The sequence below is a fragment of the Entelurus aequoreus genome, linkage group LG10 (assembly GCF_033978785.1).
Source record: "Entelurus aequoreus isolate RoL-2023_Sb linkage group LG10, RoL_Eaeq_v1.1, whole genome shotgun sequence".
NCBI classification, from domain to species: domain Eukaryota; kingdom Metazoa; phylum Chordata; class Actinopteri; order Syngnathiformes; family Syngnathidae; genus Entelurus; species Entelurus aequoreus.
Window position 1 is genome coordinate 52,807,376 of NC_084740.1, and position 22,500 is coordinate 52,829,875.

The 22,500-nt window shown below is 38.9% G+C and overlaps 1 protein-coding gene across 1 annotated transcript in view; it reads right to left on the reverse strand.

Moving 5' to 3' along the window:
• LOC133659164 (semaphorin-3D-like) overlaps positions 1-22,500 on the reverse strand; it is a 63,031-nt gene that overhangs the window by 15,172 nt on the left and 25,359 nt on the right. Inside the window, exons 7-15 of the mRNA XM_062061897.1 lie at positions 19,799-19,913; positions 17,778-17,847; positions 17,554-17,698; positions 15,986-16,208; positions 13,927-14,015; positions 13,802-13,843; positions 9,851-10,008; positions 7,309-7,373; positions 7,097-7,236 (exon numbers count right to left, since the gene is read on the reverse strand). Coding sequence (XP_061917881.1) covers positions 7,097-7,236; positions 7,309-7,373; positions 9,851-10,008; positions 13,802-13,843; positions 13,927-14,015; positions 15,986-16,208; positions 17,554-17,698; positions 17,778-17,847; positions 19,799-19,913 — 1,047 coding nt within the window. The remainder of the gene's footprint in view (positions 1-7,096; positions 7,237-7,308; positions 7,374-9,850; positions 10,009-13,801; positions 13,844-13,926; positions 14,016-15,985; positions 16,209-17,553; positions 17,699-17,777; positions 17,848-19,798; positions 19,914-22,500) is intronic.

Genomic DNA, 22,500 nt, shown 5'->3' on the forward strand with positions numbered 1-22,500 from the left:
TGGACAAATTTTCAAGCTTTGACCGGTCCGCAGTTACAAAAAGGTTGGGGACCACTGATATATATGACAGCACTCTCATGTTTTTAAGTATCTGCTGCAAAAATGTGAGTCTCTTACATGTTTTTTTTTTGTTTTAACTGAACCTGCAGGCCACCAGTTGAATAGCCCACGTAATGAAATAGAGTGGACCTAAAATTGAACCTTGAACACCACGAGTATAACTAAATAAGTTGAACAAAAGACTACACTGCAAAAAAATCAGTGTTCAAAAACAAGAAAAAAAAAATACAAAAATGAGGGGTATTTTATTTGAACTAAGCAAAATTATCTGCCAATAGAACAAAATTCGGCTTGTCGAGACTTTCCAAAACAAGTAAAATTAGCTAACCTCAATGAACCCAAAAATACCTTAAAATAAGTATATTGTCACTAATAAGTGCACTTTTCTTGGTAGAAAAAACAAAAGATACTTTTTTTCCCTCAATATGTTAAATATTTTTAAATGAAGTGAATGCTAGTGCCATTATCTTGACATAATGATACAATGCAAAAAGTCAGTGTTCAAAAACAAGAAGAAAAATACAAAAATGAGGGGTATTTTATTTGAACTAAGCAAAATTATCTGCCAATAAAACAAGAAAATCTGGCTTGTCAAGACTTTCCAAAACAAGTAAAATGAGCTAACCTCAATGAACCCCCAAAATACCTTTTTAAAATAAGTATATTCTCACTAATAACAAGTGCACTTTTCTTGGTAGAAAAAAAGAGACTTTTTTTGCTCAATATCCGGACAACTAGTGTCCTCTACAGTAGACATGTATTTTGTCAAAGTTACAGAGGGTTTTTTGGGGGTTTTTTTTGCGAAAAAGCGGTCCCCAACCACCGGGCCACGGACTGATTGGTACCGGGCCGCACAAGAAATTTAAAAAGAAAAAAGAAAAAAAAGTTTATTTTTTTATTAAATCAACATAAACACAATATATACATATATCAATATAGAGCAATACAGTCTGCAGGGATACAGTCCGTAAGCACACATGATTGTGCACTTATTAGTGAGAATATACTTATTTAAAGGTATTTTTGTGTTCATTGAGGTTAGCTAATTTTACTTGTTTTGGAAAGTCTTGACAAGCCACATTTTCTTGTTCTATTGGCAGATAATTTTGCTTAGTTCAAATAAAATACCCCTCATTTTTGTATTTTTTTTTTCTTGCTTTTGAACACTGACTTTTTGCAGTGTACAACACTGTAGTTTTCCCCCTCTCATGCAATTAAGTATGGCTGTCACCTCTCAGACTATAATTGACATTCTGTCATTTATAGAGGGTACCATATTTTCCGGATTATAAGGCGCACTGCCGATGAGCGGGTCTATTCAGGTCTATATTCATACAAAATTATAAAGCGCATTAAAGGGGTCATATTATTATTTGTTCTAAATGTAAAAGACTTCCTTGTGGTCTACATAACATGTAATGGTGGTTCTTTGGTCAAAATGTTGCATAGATGATGTTTTACACATCTTCAAGTCACTTTCTGACAGTTTCGTGGGCAGTCTTATTTACGTGCCTCCACTTCGACATTTTCTCCCCGTCATCTTTGTTTTAGCGGTGTAGCGTGCAAGGACAGGAGTGGAAGAAGTGTCAAAAGGTGGCGCTAACTGTTTTAATGACATTCCGACTTTACTTCAATCAATAACGGAGCAGCATCTCCTCATCCGTGGCTCACTAGTGCAACAACGCCCGAAATGTGTCCCGTGGAAAAACCGTCCGACCGGAACTCTCTAATAACTAAAGTTCCTTGGGTGAATTATGTAAACTCACTACACCGGTATGTTTTAGCGCTTTCTTGGCGAGTTTACTGACAGATATAAGAACTTTAAACTATTTTTATATTAGAAATGGCAACAGCGGAGGATGAATGTAGAAGATAGAGAAAAAAGATTATCGACCACAAAGGCGGACGCGCGCAATTTTTCAGGATTCATGCAGATCCCAAATACAGATCAGCAGGTACCAGAACGTAAGAAAAGTTGCTTTTGCACAATATTGCGAAACAAAACGCCAGATATGTCTTACCTTATACACACACCATAATAATACTCCGTGGAGGGAGATGTGGCCAGTGCTGCCTGCAGGAGCAAAGGTCACCGCCTCTGTCCATGGTGCTGAGGACAGAGCACCATCAGACGGGGGGCGTGGCAGTGCTGGCGGGTGATTAGATTTCACAGGTGGTACGTGTTAATCTAATCATCTGTTGTCTTTAACAGTAAGCGGCCGGGAGCAGGAGGGGGGAGAGGATACGGACGTGGCTGAAAATTTGCGTCCTTCAGGAGAGAACTTTTGTTGAAAACCTATGTTTATTAAAACCTCGTTAAAACCTGCACGCTTGGCTCCTGTGCCATGTCTGACGGTGGGACTGCGAGGACGCAACTTCCACATACTCCTATGTTGAAGTACAATCCATCAAGCGGTGTGGCTTCATAGCTTACCAAAGTCGTACTAAAACTAAAATAGATTTTTGACTGCTGTGTGTAATGATTTCAACGGAACATATACAATTTTGGTGTTGTTTACTTGAGTCATGTTCCAGTCCGCATGTATCTCGTATGTGTGGCTGCCATCTACTGGTCACACTTATCATTTCACCATGCACCGAATAAAATAGCTCCGAGGTTGGTAAGCACAACCAAAATTATTCCGTACATTATAAGGCTCACTGTCGAGTTTTGAGGAAATTAAAGGACTCTAAGTGCGCCTTATAGTCGGAAAAATAGGGTATTAAATGGAAGTACCTAAACTATGACTGAAGTTCCCCTGAGTTGTTGCTCCGTCCATCACGTGTTAGTTCTGTTGGAAGAACCCCGCATCTGGTCTTTCGTCACTTAGTCTATACGGCACAATAGGTCACATATCATCCCACGCTCCAACACAGAAAACACCCCATTGTGTCCAATACCAGCAAACACATGGCTGTCCGCGGGGATCGCTCTGTTATGGTTTCCGCTGTCGTGGGATAATAAAGAAACATGCGCACACTTGGGCTTACGCACCATACCATAGAGGAAGACGTGCTTAGGACTTTTTCTTTAGTGACTCTTGCACCTGTCTGTGTGGTTACTTTCAGCCCTGAAAGTGGGTGTAAATAAGTGTCGTGCAGAGTGCTAAGACACACATTTACAATGTTGAGATCAAGGAGGTCTCATGCGGTGAACAAGTGTCATCTTTACTGAGTTTGTTTCCAGACCTCGGTCACAAATGACCTCGTCATTGGCCACCTGTTCCACGGGGTCTGGTCTTTCAAAGCAATAATGCCGTAATATCTAAAATAACGACAATAGAATTTATTATCGCTTTCTGCCGATGTTTTGTTATTAATTGCCAGGTTAAATTTCCATCCATTCATCTATATTCTTCCGCTTATCCGAGGTCGGGTCGCAGGGGCAGCAGCCTAAGCAGGGAAGCCCAGATTCCCCTCTCTCCAGCCACTTCGTCCAGCTCCTGCTGGGGGATCCCGAAGCGTTCCCTGGCCAGCCGGGAGACATAGTCTTCCCAACATGTCTTGGGTCTTCCCCGTGAGCTCCTACCGGTCGGACGTGCCCTAAACACCTCCCTAGTGAGGCGTTCGGGTGGCATCCTGACCAAATGCCCGCACTACCTCATCTGGCTCCTCTCCATGTGGAGGAGCAACGGCTTTACTTTTAGCTCTTCCCGGATGGCAGAGATTCTCACCCTATTTCTAAGGGGGAGACCCGCCACCCGACAAAGGAAACTCATTTCGGCCGCTTGTACCCGTGATCTTGTCCTTTCGGTCATAACTCAAAGCTCATGACCATAGGTGACGATGGGAACGTAGATCGACCGGTAAATTGAGAGCTTTGCCTTCCAGCTCAGCTCCTTCTTCACCACAACAGATCGATACAGCGTCCGCATTACTGAAGACGCCGCACTGATCCGCCTGTCGATCTCACGCCGCACTGATCCGCCTGTCGATCTCACGAGCCACTCTTCCCTCACTCGTGAACAAGACTCTCAGGTACTTGAACTCCTCCAAATGGGGCAAGGTCTCCTCCCCAACCCGGAGATGGCACTCCACCCTTTAACAGGCGAGAACCATGGACTCGGACTTGGAGGGGCTGATTGTCATCCCAGTCGCTTCACACTTGGCTGCGAACCGATCCAGTGAGAGCTGAAGTTCCTGGCCAAATGAAGCCATCAGGACTACATCATATGCAAAAAGCAGAGACCTAATCCTGCAGCCACCAAACTGAATCCCCTCAACGCCCTGACTGCGCCTAGAAAGTCTATCCATAAAAGTTATGAACATAATGGGTGACAAAGGGCAGCCTTGGCGGAGTCCAACCCTCACTGGAAACGTGTCCGACTTACTGCCGGCAATGCGGACCAAGCTCTGGCACTGATCATACAGGGAGCGGACCGCCACAATCAGACAGTCCGTTACCCCATACTCTCTGAGCACTCCCCACAGGACTTCCCGAGGGACACGGTCGAATGCCTTCTCCAAGTCCACAAAGCGCATGTAGACTGGTTAGGCAAACTCCCATGCACCCTCAAGGACCCTGTCGAGAGTATGGCACTGGTCCACAGTTCCACGACCAGGACGAAAACCACACTGTTCCTCCTGAATCAGAGGTTCGACTATCCGGTGTAGCCTCCTCTCCAGTACAACTGAATAGACCTTACCGGGTCAAATTTCCGTCCCCATTTATTGCATTTTTTATTGGTAGACTTCAAAGTAATGAACTTTCCGGTACAATTTTATTACATTTTGATTCGTTGAAAGTTTTATCAATCACAAATACTGCATTTCCGGTATTAGGACTCCCGCGTGTTATTGTTTTCTTCACTGTGAGCAATAAACCCAAGAAGCGAAGCTTCAATGACAAGTGGCTGAAGGAGCTACTTTTCAGCATATGGCTGACTTATGAAGATGGAAATATGTTTTGCACGCCATGTAAACGGGCTAATCAAAAGAACACCGTTACAAAACATGTTGCTGGCATCAACTTCCAAATGAGCTAATAGTTGCAATAAATAACAAAGTTTACCAGTTCGAACGTTAAAGGCCTACTGAAATGAATTTTTTTTATTTAAACGGGGATAGCAGATCCATTCTATGTGTCATACTTGATCATTTCGCGATATTGCCATATTTTTGCTGAAAGGATTTAGTAGAGAAAATCGACGATAAAGTTCGCAACTTTTGCTCGCTGATAAAAAAAAGCCTTGCCTGTACCGGAAGTAGCGTGACGTCAGAGGAGGTAATATTCCTCACAATTTTCCTATGTTTACAATGGAGCGAGAGAGATTCGGAGCGACAAAGCGACGATTACCCCATTAATTTGAGCGAGGATGAAAGATTCGTAGATGAGGAACGTTACAGTGAATGACTAGAGAGGCAGTGATGGACGTATCTTTTTTTGCTCTGACCGTAACTTAGGTACAACCTGGCTCATTGGATTCCACACTCTCTCCTTTTTCTATTGTGGATCACGGATTTGTATTTTAAACCACCTCGGATACTATATCCTCTTGAAAATGAGAGTCGAGCACGCGAAATGGTCATTCACAGTGACTTTTATCTCCACGACAATACATCGGTGACACACTTAGCTACTGAGCTAACTTGATAGCATCGTTCTCAAATGAAGATAGAAACAAAAGAAATAAACCCCTGACTGGAAGGATAGACAGCAGATCAACAATACTATTAAACCATGTACATGTAACTACACGGTTAAAAATTCTCAGCCTGGTAAGGCTTAACAATGCTGTTGCTAATGACGCTAAGGCTAATTTAGCAACTTAGCAACCGGACCTCACAGAACTATGATAAAAACATTAGCGCTCCACCTACGCCTGCCAGCCCTCATTTGCTCATCAACAGCCGTGCTCACCTGCGTTCCAGCGATCGACGGCGCGACGAAGGACTTCATCCGTGGGTTTGGCGGCAAGCATCGGCTAGGCGTCTGCTAAGTACCGTAAGTAGTCCTTGTTGTGTTGCTGTAAGTATTGTACTTAGCCGCTAATACACCGATCGATCCCACCTACAACGTTCTTCTTTGCAGCCTCCATTGTTCATTAAACAAATTGCAAAAGATTCACCAACACAGATGTCCAGAATACTGTGGAATTTTGTCGAAGAAAACAAGAGGTTTTTGTATCGGGTGCGATGGGGTCCAACCACTTCTGTGGATTTTGTGACGTCACGCGCATAAATCATATCCAAAGGAGTTTTTCAACCGGAAGTGTGGCGGGAATTTTAAAATTGCACTTTATAAGTTAACCTGGCCGTATTGGCATGTGTTGCAATGTTAAGATTTCATCATTGATATATAAACTATCAGACTGCGTGGTCGCTAGTAGTGGCTTTCAGTAGGCCTTTAAGTATCTTGTCTTTGCAGTCTATTCAATTGAATATAAGTTGAAAAGGATTTGCAAATCATTGTATTCTGTCTTTATTTACCATTTACACAACGTGACAACTTCACTGGTTTTGGGTTTTGTAATTCAATGACTTTTTTGGTAAAGTAGCGAATAACTAATTTCTTACTTTTCAAAAGTAATTGTTATAGCACTGTTTTTGAGGCACATTTTCCCATAATCTAATTTTGCTTGGTTATTTTGTGATATTTCTGAAAGATAATTCTCTCCCTTATTTTATTGTATAAACTGCAGATGTTCTTCCATCCTTGCAGTTTAACTCTTAAGTGCGGCACCACGATTCCCAAAGCCCTGAACACTCAGGAAAATCAACTTGGTTTCTAGAACTGTGCGTTCCTCATTGCTCCGTTATTACGTTTAACACCATGAGTACAGTATGTGGTGTCCTAAGTCAAAGTAGTCCTTCTAACTTCTCATAGGATCTGCTCTAGTGTGACCCCCAGTCAGACATCATACATTAGATAGAATCTTGTTGTTCTGTAAATGTGTTTGCCCTGTAATTTCTCTATTAATTGAAGAACAAAATGTGAGCCCTCAGCTCCAACAAACCAAAGCAGTCAAAGACTAGACTAGACCAGACAAGTAAAAGTCCAAGAGTGTTAAGTGTGTTGACGTTCACAAGCGCTGACCTCTTCCCTGTGTTCCGATCCAGTTCTTCGGACAAACCAGCGGATCTGGGACTGCTGAGATTTGGGGACGCACTCCAGGAAGGTCGAGTTGCTCTGGACTGCGAAGAGAACTCTCTCCTCCACCCGACCCACACCAAGACCTGAAGACGAGAAGGTAGGTCCTGTGCTAGTATGGTACAGTTTGTTTACAACTGGAGATCAAGTCCACATACTGTCTTCTGTATCCCAACATTGGCTGGCGGGGTCTCCGTGCTTGATGTCTTGTCTTCTGGCTCTCCTGTGGAGAAAATACTGAATTCTTAGCAGTCTTATAGAACTTCTCCGGAAACCCTGAATCTACCGTATGTTCCAGCAGGGAACATACGGTAGGGAAGGGATTCATACGGCCCCATTCCTGGGTGGATCTCGCATGAGAAGGAGAGGGGCATGGTTGATTATTTTGCAATGTGGTTTGCTGAAAATGATGGAAAGCGGCACTCTACATAGCAACTGACGCTGTGGTTTAAATGGGGATTGCCACATTCAACACTCTACTGCCATCCGGTGGCTAAAGTAGATAGCGCACTATTAGATTACCATAGTGACTAATTAGATGGCCATAGTGACTAATTAGATGACCATAGTGACTAATTAGATGACCATAGTAACTAATTACATGACCATAGTAACTAATTAGATGACCATAGTAACTAATTAGATTACTGTAGTAACTAATTAGATTATCTGTAGACTACGCTTTGTCGCCACACATCTGTAGACTACGCTTTGTCGCCACACATCTGTAGACTATGCTTTGTCACCACACATCTGTAGACTACGCTTTGTCGCCACACATCCGTAGACTACGCTTTGTCGCCACACATCAGTAGACTACGCTTTGTCGCCACACATCTGTAGACTACGCTTTGTCACCACACACATCTGTAGACTACGCTTTGTCACCACACACATCTGCAGACTACGCATTTTTCAAACTTCCACCATTTCCACATTTGTCAATCAATTCAAACCTTTCACCTTCAACATATTCCACTCATCCTGGAAATTCAAACCATCATTTTCCAAGTTCAAAAAAAATCCTGGAATTCACAGAATTCCCTTTTTTTCCAAACCCTTTTTTTCTGGCTTCTGCTCCTTCCACATTTTTCAAATCACTTCAACCGTTCCACCGTCCAAACATTCCATTTAATCAGGACAAAGAATGAAGTTGTTTTTCGAACTGGAAAAATTCCCGGTTTTCCTGAAATTCCTGGAATTCCTTAATAGCATTTCTTAATTAAAAATGTTACTATTTCAAAATTTTTAAACCGATTGGAAAAATTTCAACACCAATTATTCTAACTCATATTAATTTGTGAATTATTGTGTTAATGCTCCAAAGCATTCATATGTTTTTTTTTACACTAAAATTAATCTATTTATTATTATTATTATTATTATTTTCCATATTTTGGCACGCTCTACCTTCCACATTTTCCATCCGATTCAAACCTTTCCAACTTCAAACTGTTCAGCCTATTCGGGAATCACGGGCTTCCCCTTGACAAATTCCAAAAATTCCCAGATTTCCCAGAATTCCAGGTTTTCCGGGACTTTTTTCCCGTTCAAAATGAATTAGCCATTTTTCAAACTATTTTGATATAAGGAGAGTGCAAAAAATTTAATTATTGGCTTTATTTGAACAAAAAATCTTAGGGTACATTAAACACATGTTTATTATTGCAATTTAATCCTTAAATAAAATAGTGAACATACTAGACAACTTGTCTTTTAGTAGTAAGTAAACAAAGACTCCTAATTAGTCTGCTGACGTATGCAGTAACATATTGTGTCATTTATACACCTGTTATTTTGTCAACATTATGAGGGACAAACTGTAAAATTTTGTAAAATTATTAATCCACTTGTTCATTTACTGTTAATATCTGCTTACTTTCTGTTTTAACATGTTCTATCTACACTTCTGTTAAAATGTAATAATCACTTATTCTTCTCTTCTTTGATACTTTACATTAGTTTTGGATGATACCACACATTTAGGTATCTCTGCGATACCAAGTAGTTACAGGATCATACATTGGTCATATTCAAAGTCCTCATGTGTCCAGGGACGTATTTACTGAGTTTATAAACATAATATGAATTAAAAAAAATGATTTTGTGACGATAAAAAATATAGATGTAATCATAGTAGTATGGACTAGATACACTCCTGTACTTGGTGTCATTACAGTGGATGTCAGGTGTAGATCCACCCATGGCATTTGTTTACATTGTGACGGCGGTGAGCTACGGTGTGTAGTGAAGCATGTTTAGCTATTTCTCGTCCTGCAGTGATAATGAAACTTACAAGAAACATACTTTATTTGTCGCCATGGACACAGGAATTAGTGATTTAGAAGTAGCTAAAACACTGTGGATGGATGTTAGCCGCTAGCTAGCTAGCCATGTCTTAAAGCGCCTCTTCCTGAGGGCGTTTCAGTGTTATAACTTCACCTTTATCTTTACTTTTTAGGCCAAAATGCGTCCATTCTCCCTTTTCTGTCTACACTGTGTCTGCTTGTAAGTACTCAGTGTGTGCGCGCTGCCGAACATGCTCCTCTGCTAGTAAAACCAGCAATGTCACGACATGACAACAAAAAAACTAAAAATAAGGGGAACCGGTACTTTTCAAACAGAGTATAGTGCCGTTTTTGATTCATTAGTACCGCAATACCATACTAGTACCGGTATAGAATTCTAGTAATGACATACCTTTTGGACGCAGGTATGTATCTGGAACAGGTGTGTCCATCCCAGGCACAGTAGGGGTCTCGGGCGAGGCAGCACTCGGCGCAGGCTTGACCGTAGAGGCCACACCTGCTGAGCGAAACCTGGGCCAGGCCCTGGCTGGATCCCACGTACAGCTGTTGCTACGGCAACACACAACGCAGAAACACATTGATGTAGTTTGCTGGCACATTCAGTCACGGAATAAGACAAATATGCACGTGAGCCAAAGGACTTGGTACATTTGATAATGAGACTTGAGGTAAGGAGGGTCCTAAACGGAACTTGCACCCCCCTTAGGACACAAGATAGTGGAAGCATGCCTGCACTAACACACACAGGTCAAATGTTACAAGAGATTAATGGATGCTTTGATTCAGGCTGAAGTGTCTGCTGACCCCCGTGACCTTTTAGGTAATGGGGGGGAAAGCAAGGCGAGGGTGAGAGAGAGTAAAGTCAAAAAGGATTAAAAAAAAGTTAACGGGGCTTTAAAAAAACAACAACAAATAAATCAGCTTGTTTTTGTTTGTTTTGTTTTGTTCTTTAAAAAAAAAAAAAAAACCCACAGTTGTAACTTTTTGGTATGCGGAAAAAGAAACGAGAAGCTAAATGACTTTTGACCCCCCAGCTACCTCAAACATGTGCAAAATCAACAGGTTTCTTGCTTTGACATAGAAGACAGAGGAGCCACGAACATGTTGGACTGTGTTTAAATGGAGAGTACACAACTAGGTACTGGTACCAAAATGTATTTCGATACTTTTCTAAATAAAGGGGGCCACAAAAAATGTCGTTATTGGCTTTATTTTAACAAAAAAATCTTAAGGTAAATGAAACGTGTTTATTATTGTAATTTAGTCCTTAAATAAAATAGTGAACATACTCGACAACTTGTCTTTTAGTAGTAAGTAAACAAACAAAGACATATTGTCATTTATCATTCTATTTAGTCAACATTATGAGGGACAAACTGCAAAAATGTATTAATCTACTTGTTTATTTACTGTTAATATCTGCTTACTTTCTGTTTTAACATGTTCTATCTACACTTCTGTTAAAATGTAGTAATCACTTATTGGTTGGTCTCAATACCAATATTTTGGTACCGGTACCAAAATGTATTTCGATACTTCTCTAAAAAAGGGGACCACAAAAAAAATGCATTATTTGAACAAAACATATGTTTATTATTGCAGTTAAATCCTTAAATAAAATAGTGAACATACTAGACAACTTGTCTTTTAGTAGTAAGTAAACCAGGGGTGGGCAATTAATTTTTACCGGGGGCCGCATGAGCTACCCGAGCACTGCTGGAGGGCCACATCGACAATATTTCAATTAAATTTTGCTCAATATTATTTTTGATATATACCGTAAGATAAATAATAATAATAGTAATACTTCAACATAGTGTGTGTAACAGCATTCCATGACTAATATATATAAATTAACATTAATAATAAATGACAGTAAAATAAGCACACGTATGACTGAGGAGTCATAGTGTAACTTTGTGTGGTGTTTGAGTTGTCCGACTTTTTGTGTGGCCTTAAACGCACCAGTGGTTTAGTGCTATGCGTGTTGGTGACAGATGACAAGTTGGTTTTGGCCTGGTTTGTACGGCAGAAAATGACTAGTTTTTCGAGATAGAATTGTTTTACTCATGTTTTTGGTGTGGTTATGTCCGAATATAAACAGTTTTGTTCAATAAAGTGATCGATATAATTCCTGTCCTCGAAGCATCTCGATAGAGGTGCTTCAATAATTGAACGGTGTTCAATTGAACGGTGTTGACGAACACCGTTAGGGGCGCTTGTTGTCACTGTCACTCAAAGTTGCATTGCAAAATTCCATAGAATAAATGTTTATTTTGTTTAGAATTCAGATGGGATTTGATTTGGTGCGCGGCATATATACTTGCTGCGCGCAGCAGACGCGTGAGCAGTGCGCAATTGCGCAGGCCCGCACCTTAGGTGAGGGGACGTTGCTTTGCAGTTCATGTGTTGTTGGAAACACGGCATTCCTCATCAACTTTTCTCTTTTTAGCGTCTCGGGTGTAAACCGTGCATCACTTGTCGCTGCATGTGCACCTTCACTCGCAGGTTACACACGGACACACGCCCATAAATAATACTTTTCAAAATAAAAGCAGCACAGTTGTATTGCGCGCAGGACATAGATGTTTTTTCAACTTTATTTTGTAATTGCAGTTCACATTCACTCACAATCACGCATACGTCCACACGGAAGTAATACAAATAACGATTTTCAAAACAAAAGCAGCACCGTTGTATTGCACACTCGACATAGATACTTTTTTTAATTTATTTTGTAATTTATAATTGGCCTCACGCGGGCCGGACAGGGACGCACAAAGGGCCGTATGCGGCCCGCGGGCCGCAGAATGCCCAGGTCTGAAGTAAACAAACAAAGACTCCTAATTAGTCTGCTGACGTATGCAGTAACATATTGTCATTTATACACCTATTTAGTCAAAATTATGAGGGACAAACTGTAAAAATTGATTAATCTACTTGTTCATTTACTGTTAATGTCTGTTTTTATCTGTTTTAACATGTTCTATCTACACTTCTGTTAAAATGTAATAATCACGTATTCTTCTCTTCTTTGATACTTTAGTTTTGGATGATACCACACATTTAGGTATCGATCTGATACCAAGTAGTTACAGGATCGTACATTGGTCATTTTCAGAGTCCTCATGTGTCCAGAGACATATTTAATGAGTTTATAAACATAATAAACATTAAAAAAAAAAAAAAAAAAAGACTCTGTGATGCTAAAAAATATAAATGTAATCATAGTAGTATCGACTAGATACGCTCTTGTACTTGGTATCATTACAGTGGATGTCAGGTGTAGATCCACCCATGGCGTTTGTTTGCATTGTGACGGCGGTGAGCTATTGTATCCTCCCACGGTGTGTAGTGAAGCATGTTTAGCTATTAATCGTCCTGCAGTGATAATGCTACACACAATAAACGTACTTTATTTGTCGCCATGGACACAAGAATTAGTGATTTAGACGTATTCACTGAGTTTATAAACATTTTTTTAAAAACTAAAAAAGACTGTGATGCTAAAAAATATAAATGTAATCATAGTAGTATCGACTACATACACTCCGGTACTTGGTATCATTACAGTGGATGTCAGGTGTAGATCCACCCATGGCATTTGTTTACATTGTGACGCCGGTGAGCTATTGTATCCTCCTACGGTGTGTAGTGAAGCATGTTTAGCTATTAATCGTCCTGCAGTGATAATGTACTTGTGAGAAACATACTTTATTCGTCACCATAAAGGCGAGGATTTGTGATTCAGAAGTAGCTAAAACACTGCCGACTGTGGATGGATGTTAGCCGCTAGCTCGCTAGCCATGTTTTAAAGCACCTCTTCCTGAGGGTGTTTCAGTGTTATAACTTCATCTTTATCTTTACTTTTTACACCAAAGTGCGTCCGTTCTCCCTTTTCTGTCTACACACTGTCTGCTTGTAAGTACTCTGTGTGTGTGCGCTGCCAAACATGCTCCTCTGCTCGTAAAACCAGCAATGTCACGACGTGACGATGTGCCGTCATGCTCGTTAAAAAAAGGTACTTTTTAGAGGCGGTATAGTACCGAATATGATTCATTAGTATCGCGGTACTTTCCTAGTACCGGTATATTGTACAACCCTATGTAGTTTATTTGCTTCAATGGATGATTAGTGACTTGAGTATGGCTACAGAAAGTATTCTGCTCAGCCTCTGTGGCTGCTTCTTCTGGTCAGTGGACTCGCAATGGAAAATATGAACCGACGTTTAAAATGTGGATGTAAGACCCTAAAAATGTTGTCTGTGTAAAATGTTTTTGGTTTGAGCTGTGATCTCCTACGTATGAAGGAACTGCAGTGAAGATGCTGAATGTGGTCCAACCTGCTTAGAAGATATCTCCATATTCAGAATGGGCGTGGGAACCTGGAAAAAAAATAAGTGCAGAAAAAAATATCAAAGTAAAGCAACGCCGACTCGTCGTGTATTTGTTTTGTGTGGTATCGAACCTGGAACACTTGAAGCTCTTCTAGCACCACTTCCTCCGTCAGCCGCTTGTCTCGGGTGATGCTCACCACCTTCAGAACCGTGCCAGCGTCTAAGACAACATACAACCTCTTATACTCCAACAACACCCGAAACGTCAAAAGTGTGTAGCCTCAAGTTAGGGGTCAGCAACCCCGTGACTCTTTAGCGCCGCCCTAGTGGCTCCTTGGAGCATTTTTTTAAAAATGATTTAAAATGAAAAAATATTTTTTTTGTTTTAGTATGTTTTTAGTTTGAGGACAAACATGACACAAACCTTCCCAATTGTTAGATCTACCACAGTTGAACATGTTTGTGTGTACGCTTCACTGATGACACTGTTTGGTCAACATCGTTTTGTCCGACTATATTCAGGGGTTCTTGAACTCACTATAGGCTGGGAAGCAACAGTTTGTATACATGTCAAATCTTCCACTCCTTCTTTGTCTCATTTTGTCCACCAAAAGTTTTATACTGTGCGTGAATGCACAAAAGTGCGCTTTGTTGATGTTGTTGACTTGTTGGAGTGCTAATCAGGCATATTTGGTCACTTGCATGACTGCAAGCTAATCAATGCTAACATGCTATTTATGCTAGCTGTATGTACATATTGCTTCATTTGTAGCTATATTTGAGTTCATTTAATATCCTTTACTCGTATCCTCTTTGTATATAATGTATATTTGCATGTCTAATGACACATTATCTGTGTGTAATATTGGCTGCATTTCAGATAGTTGTTTGTGTGCCATGTTGCTCCGGACCACAGCAAACGTTGCCTAGCTTGCCAAAGATTGTAATAAATCTATTACAATTTCCTTTACCTTGGACACAAGTTGGACACACCTTTGACCTTTAAAAGTCAGTAATTTCCGGGAGTTATCTCACCTTCTGATTGGCCTCTGATTTACTAATGCTTTCTAATGTTGTAAAAATGTGTAGAATAAATATTACATTTCAACATTTCTGTCAACTAAGATTTGCTTCAGCCTGCGACACAGTCATTTTGATAGTAGGCTAATATAGCTAATATAGACACTTTCATCATGTGTTGCCTTCATTATAACACTTATATAAGACTTTTAACGTCATTTTTATAGTAGGCTAATATAGACACTTACGTCATTTGTTGTCTTCATTATAACACTTATATAACACTTTTAAAGTAATTTTAATAGTAGGCTATTATAGCCAATATAGACACTTACATCATGTGTTGCCTTCATTATAACACTTATATAAGGCTTTTAAAGTAATTTTGATAGTAGGCTAATATAGACACTTACGTTATGTGTTGCCTTCATTATAACACTTATATAAGACTTTTAAAGTCATTTTGATAGTAGGCTATTATAGTTAATATAGACACTTTCATCATGTGTTGTCTTCATTATAACACTTATATAAGACTTTTAGTCATTTTGATAGTAGGCTATTATAGCTAATATAGACACTTACATCATGTGTTGTCTTCATCATAACACTAATATAAGACTTTTAAAGTAATTTTGATAGTAGGCTATTATAGCTAATATAGACACTTACATCATGTGTTGCCTTCATTATAACACTTATATAAGACTTTTAAAGTCATTTTGATAGTAGGCTATTATAGTTAATATAGACACTTTAATCATGTGTTGTCTTCATTATAACACATATAAGACTTTTAGTCATTTTGATAGTAGGCTATTATAGTTAATATAGACACTTTAATCATGTGTTGTCTTCATCATAACACTAATATAAGACTTTTAAAGTAATTTTGATAGTAGGCTATTATAGCTAATATAGACACATCATGTGTTGTCTTCATTATAACACTTAGAGTATATAAGACTTAGAATTTTTTGCAGCTGCAGACTTATTAGTTTGTTGTATTTTTGGTCCAATATGGCTCTTTCAACGTTTTGTGTTGCCGACCCCTGCCTTAAGTCCATAAACCTGGACCTACTGAAGCCTGAACCCCTTACATGTCTTCACACGGTTAAGGACTATGTTGTACTGCCCCCTGGTGGCTCCTCGGGGTTAGCAGTCACCTACCTGTGCCCAGGAAGAGGACCTCGTACTGGCCGTCCTCCGCCAAGACCCGGTCCACCACAATCTGCGTGAGGCTGTAGTCCACGCGGACACGCGTGAACACGGGTCGTCCACTCAGAGGGTGGACTGCGCGGTGCATCAGCGGGTGGATGCGAATGAAGCTGACGACCTCATCCGGGAAGTCCTTGGTGGTCTTGATCCTGGGGTCGTAGGTCTTGCTGGGGCACTACAAGACCAGAGACTAACTTAGATCAGTTGGAACTCACCAAGGGAACTTTGCTGAGAATTGAATGGCAGATCCAATGTTTGTCTTTGGCTCCCTCTGGTGGCCATGTGATGGATGACACATGTTGTGCCATAGTAAGACCATGGTGACTATTTTATTGTAATTATGTCATGTGTTGCTATGATGTTTGTATTTTATGAAGGTTTTTGTTTTTCTGGGCTAAATAAAAGACATATGTTGATTGAATGAAAAACATTAAAGACTTTATTGATAAGATTTTATTACGTCAATTTACTTTAAATTATTTATTGAACATTGTGTTGATTGTAAAATATATATATTTAACTAATAGGGTTTAACGGATGTTTTTTTTTTCTTAATGTATTTATTTCATAAGTAAGATTGATTTTATTGATTTTATTTATTTTAAATTATTTATCGAACATTATGTTGATTAAATAAATTGTAAAATATTTGTTTAAATAGTATTTTACCGACTAAAAAAAAAATATATATATATATATATATATATATATATATATATATATATATATATATATATATATATATATACCAATTCATTCATATTAGGGACAGTTAATTCATGAATATATAACATTTTAAGATTTTATAATTACATTAATTTTCAATGAAAGGATTTATTGAACATTGATTAAATTGTTTGACCGATTTTTTTATTATTTATCTATATAGTGACACATTTATTTATATTGGGGACAATTAATGCGTCTATCTCATTTTAAGTAAGATTTATTTTATTAAGTTAATTTATTTTAAATGCTTTATTGAACATTATGTTGATTAAATAAATTGTGAAATATTTGCTTAAATGTTCTACCAATTTATCATTATTTATTTTTTGTTAATGTATCTATTTAGTCACCAATATATTCATATTGGAGACAGTTAATTCATGAATATATCACATTTTAAATTGGACTTTATTCTGTTAATATTTTATTAAGTACATTCATTTTCAATGAAAGGATTTATTTTAGTTGGTTAAATTGTAAAACTTAAGTGTTTGACCGATTTTGGATTAATTATCTATTTAGTGACACATTTATTTATATCGGGCACAATTTATGAATTTTTTGATCTCAATGCATTTCAATTTAATTATATTTCATTAACTGTATTAAGTTGTATTAGTTTTTTTTTAACGCGCTATTGTCTTGTCAGAGCAGCACATTCAAAAGTACTGTTTGATGTAAATTAAATAATATAAACATAGTGTTACATGCACTCTACATGACCTGCAGCCCTTTTTTATGTAACTAAAGATACTCTTGTTTTTTTGTTTAAATTGGGATGTCCTACTTACCGTTCCGGGACGGGGGTACGGTATATGTCCCTCATATTCTACCCATCGGTGGTCTGGCCCCTCCTTGTGAGCGTAGGGCCCGTTAAACACAGCTCTAATGTCCGACATGCTGTACACGCACACAGCTGAGCCTCTGAAAATGGAGCTGAGAAACAGGAGCGCAGGTTAAAAATAACCAAAATAAAGGAGATTGCAGGTGGGGAAAAAAAAACAAACATGTATACCTGGAGGTGGTGAAGACTGCGTACACTGTGGGGTTCTTCGGGTCCCTGGTGGGCAGCATAAAAATGTCCTCTACGGGAAAGACACAGTATAGGAAATAGAAAATTTATGTTAAAAACATCATCAGGAGCTTTTTATTTACCATTACGAAACTACTATGGAAAAGTACTGTTCTGGATATCATCATAATTAGAGAGACTGTAGATGGAAATGAGCTATTTAGCTCTAATCTGGTGCAGAACACACAGTCGTGGTCAAAAGTGTACATACACTTGTAAAGAACATCATGTCATGGCTGTCTGGAGTTTACAATAATTTCTACAACTCTGTAGAAATTACAGTGGGGGGGCTGTTGGGTCCCTGGAGGTCGACTGCTGCTATGAAGCGCTGCCAGCCGTCCATCACCCCGAAGGGGAATCAAGCGGTGGTGAAGGCGTGGGCTGGGGAAGGGTGTGTGTGTGTGTGTGTGTGTGTATATGCCCATTGTCTTGGGTGTGTTGATGAAGTGTTCATAGGCCTTGGGTCGTTCTGCAGGCCAGCAAAAGTTCGACTCCAGGTGTCGTTGAGGAGGGAGGGAAGTCAAAAGCGTCCATCATTGAGGTGTCCTCAGTGGGATGTTTTCAGAACAGCCTGCTCCTGCGTCGAGGCCATTCGAGGAAAAACATTCATGAAATTTGGTTCTTTTATGAATTTATTATGGGTCTACTGAAAATGTGAGCAAATGTGCTGGGTCAAAAGTATACATACAGCAATGTTAATATTTGCTTACATGTCCCTTGGCAATTTTCACTGCAATAAGGCGCTTTTGGTAGCCATCCACAAGCTTCTGCTTGAATTTTTGACCACTCCTCTTGACACAATTGGTGCAGTTCAGCTAAATTTGTTGGTTTTCCGACATGGACTTGTTTCTTCAGCATTGTCCACATGTTTAAGTCAGGACTTTGGGAAGGCCATTCTAAAACCTTCATTCTAGCCATGATTTAGCCATTCCTTTACCACTTTTGAGGTGTGTTAGGGGTCATTGTCCTGTTGGAACACCCAACTGCGCCCAAGACCCAACCTCCGGGCTGATGATTTTAGCTTGTCCTGAAGAATTTGGAGCTAATCCTCCTTTTTCATTGTCCCATTTAAAGCAGCAGTTCCATTGGCAGCAAAACAGGCCCAGAGCATAATACTACCCTTGTGTAAATTGATTAAATTGTAAAACTTAAATAAGTTATTTATCTATTTAGTGACACATTTATTTATATTGGGGACAATTTATTAATGTATTCATCTCATTATAAGTAAGATTTATTTTATTAAGTTGATTTATTTCTAATTATTTATTGAACATCATGTTGATTTAATAAATTGTAAAATATTTGTTTAAATAATAGTATTTTACCGATTTAAAAAATTATATATATATATATATATATTAATGTAGCTTCTGGCAAAGTGAATTTTTGACCATTATTATTTTTATTTTATTTTTTTCATAAAGAAATACAATCATGTGTGCTTACGGACTGTATCCCTGCAGACTGTATTGATCTATATTGACATACACATACACAATATGTATATATTGTGTTTTTTGTGTTGATTTAATTTAAAAAAAAAATATATATATATATATTTCTTGCGCAGCCCGGTACCGGTCAGCGGCCCGGTGGTTGGGGGCTTTTTCATTGTCCCATTTAAAGCACCAGTTCCATTGGCAGCAAAACAAGCCCAGAGCATAATACTACCACCACCATGCTTACGGTAGAAATGGTGTTCCTGGGATTAAAGGCCTCACCTTTTCTCCTTCAAACACATTGCTGGGTATTGTGGCCAAACAGCTCAATTTTTGTTTCATCTGACCACAGAACTTTCCTCCAGAAGGTCTTATCTTTGTCCATGTGAGTTGTAGAAATGATTGGAAACTCAAGACAGCCATGACATGATGTTCCTTACAAGTGTATGTAAACTTTTGACCATGACTGTATCCGTCTTTGAGCTTAACGTTTCGGTGCATTGTCCCTTCAAACTAACTTACGCAGCTCATCAAAGTGCGTGTCCACTCCATCAGGCCCGGGTATGGAGCACAGCAGTCTGGCCTTGAGGAAGGTGGTCCATTTGTTGGTCAAACTCCTCAGCCCGCCCACGTCATTCTGAAAGGCACAACAACATTTTATCGCCGCAACAAAGCTGCAGACGCACAGCTTGACCAAAGGGGGAAGAGATGCAGCCTCATTAAATGTCCCGAATGCAACATCCTCGTTCATTTAATGGCATCCAGAAGTCAACCCGAGCAGACCGAGGATGAGGCAGGAGGAAGGAAGTGCAGGATTTTGTTGGACGTAATAAAAAAACAGCTGTTGATTGGTCGTTTGCAGAGGAGTTAGTAACTGAGTTACTTTTGAAATAAAGTAACTAGTTACTGGTTTTCAGTAACTAACCCAACACTGCTTAGGACGGAGGATTCTCCGTCTATTGCAGTGGTTCTTAACCTGGGTTCCATGGAACCCTAGGGCAGGCCTGGCCCTAACCAATCTGGCGCCCTAGACAAGATTTTAGGTTCCCCCCCCCCGCCCCCCCCTCCCCACATCGGCAGTGAAGTGTATATACTCACAAGAAACCGAATAGCTTTGTCTTTGACCTTTGTTTTTTACTCAGAGAAAGCAAATTAACATATTATATGAGAATGTTACGTTATGATTATCTTTAACCGAATCACAGCAGTGCTCAAATTAAAAAACAGCATTCCCTCTCATGTGATATTGCTTAATGAACATTAATGATGTGCACTTCAACAACTAGGCTTACAACTATACCTAATATATAAAGGGGTGGAAAAGTGACTATTACCTGCAGGGCAAACATTAGCTAACCAGAAGGCAATAACAATGTAAACAAAAAACACCTGCTTAAAAGATCTAATACAAATGTCCCTGAGGAATGTAAGGTGGGAGTACTGTAATTACCTAATGTTACATTATTTTCCATAACAATTTAGCCCCCTCCACAATATTAACCCGACGTTAAAACAGAACTAGCTATTTATTGATTAGCAATTGCCGAATCATGTAACATTAGCTTAATGCTAAAAAGCCAGGTTACTATCACATTCTGTAACAGACAAATAATTTCATGTAGGCTAACGTTACCTACCTGCTACCTCTGTCTTTTTCTCGTTTCTCCTCCTCTTCTTTTCTATTTTTTCTTCTCTGGGCACCTGACAGTTTTGGCCGTTTTGACATCTTGTGTTGATTTTTTGATGTACGAGTCATGATACGGGAAGGGAGGGGGCGCACCGTGCGGGGGGAAGGGGGGGGGGCGTAATGTTGTAACAAATAATATTTCTACTAAATAGGCTTTACTTTGCATTTTAATTAACGTGGGATTATTTTTTGTATTTACAAATAATAGTACCAATTTTTAATTTTTTTTTTCCTCCATTTGTGGCACTGGCTTGGCGCCCTCTGATGGACGGCGCCCTTAGCATTTGCCTATAAGGCCTATGCCACGGGCCGGCCCTGCTCGGGGGCCACATTTAGAGAAAAAAATGTGTCTGGGGGCCGGTATATCTATTTTTAGGAACACTAATACAAAACCTCACAATAATGTCTAATTCAGGGGTGTCCAAAGTGCGGCCCGTGGGCCATTTGCGGCCCGCAGCTAATAGTTTACCGGCCCGCCACACATTCTGCAAAAATTGCAAAATTGATAATATTGCAAAAATTAAAAAAAACATTTAAAAAAAAAAGTGGAATGAGGTGAAATCTAACAAGAAAAAGTTGCAATGTTGACACAAAGCTGCCATGCAGGGTGTTTTTTTTCTTTTGTCTTTGTTTATTTTTCTTTTTTTTGCCATTGCTAAAAAAAAAAAAAGACTAAAAATCTATGTTATAATGAATTATTACTTAAAAAATATCACTTTAAAATGTTTTATGTGGAAAAAATATTGCATATATTGTGTGGTTGCCATAAAAAAACATCGAAGTTTTCTTTGACAAAAGCGCATAATAGTTCAAACATAAAATGGACAGATATATCTGAAGTTGATCTCGTAATTTAAGTGTTAAAAGTTAAAAAAAAACTAATAAAAATGTATCACTTTATGAGTGGGGGACCTTTTGGATCCCAAATATATTTGATAGGATTTTATTTAACTTTTCACTGTGATTACTCAAAAATATTAAAGAATTAAAATTAATGGTGTCCTGCATTATTGATCTTTTAGGGCTCTAATTACTAAATACTGCATATTTCAGTTTTACTATAAAAAACAAAGTTGTCTTTGACAGAAAAGGCATAAAAACCTTTTTTTTTTTTTACTTTATATCAACCTCAAGTTGATATAGAGATTTAATGTAAGCGTTAAATTAAAAAAATAAATAATAATTTGACTTGTTTTTAACCGTTTAATGACTGAGACCCTTTATGGTCCCCGGGAGCCCTAAAGGTTAAAAAAAAAAAATCCATATATTTTGTTAAGGTTTGAAAATGAAAAATATCAAAATGGCCCCGCAATGCTTACATTTTTCCGTGTGCGGCCCTCAGTGGAAAAAGTTTGGACACCCCTGGTCTAATTGAATGCTAAAAACATTTATAACAGACCGCCTTAAAAAAACGTAATGGAATTTTACATTTTTCTAAGAACGATACAACACAGAATATTGACAAAATATGAACATCACAGCCCCTTTCGATCGACATATTTTACAATCAAGTGAAACGCGACAAAAATGCAACAAA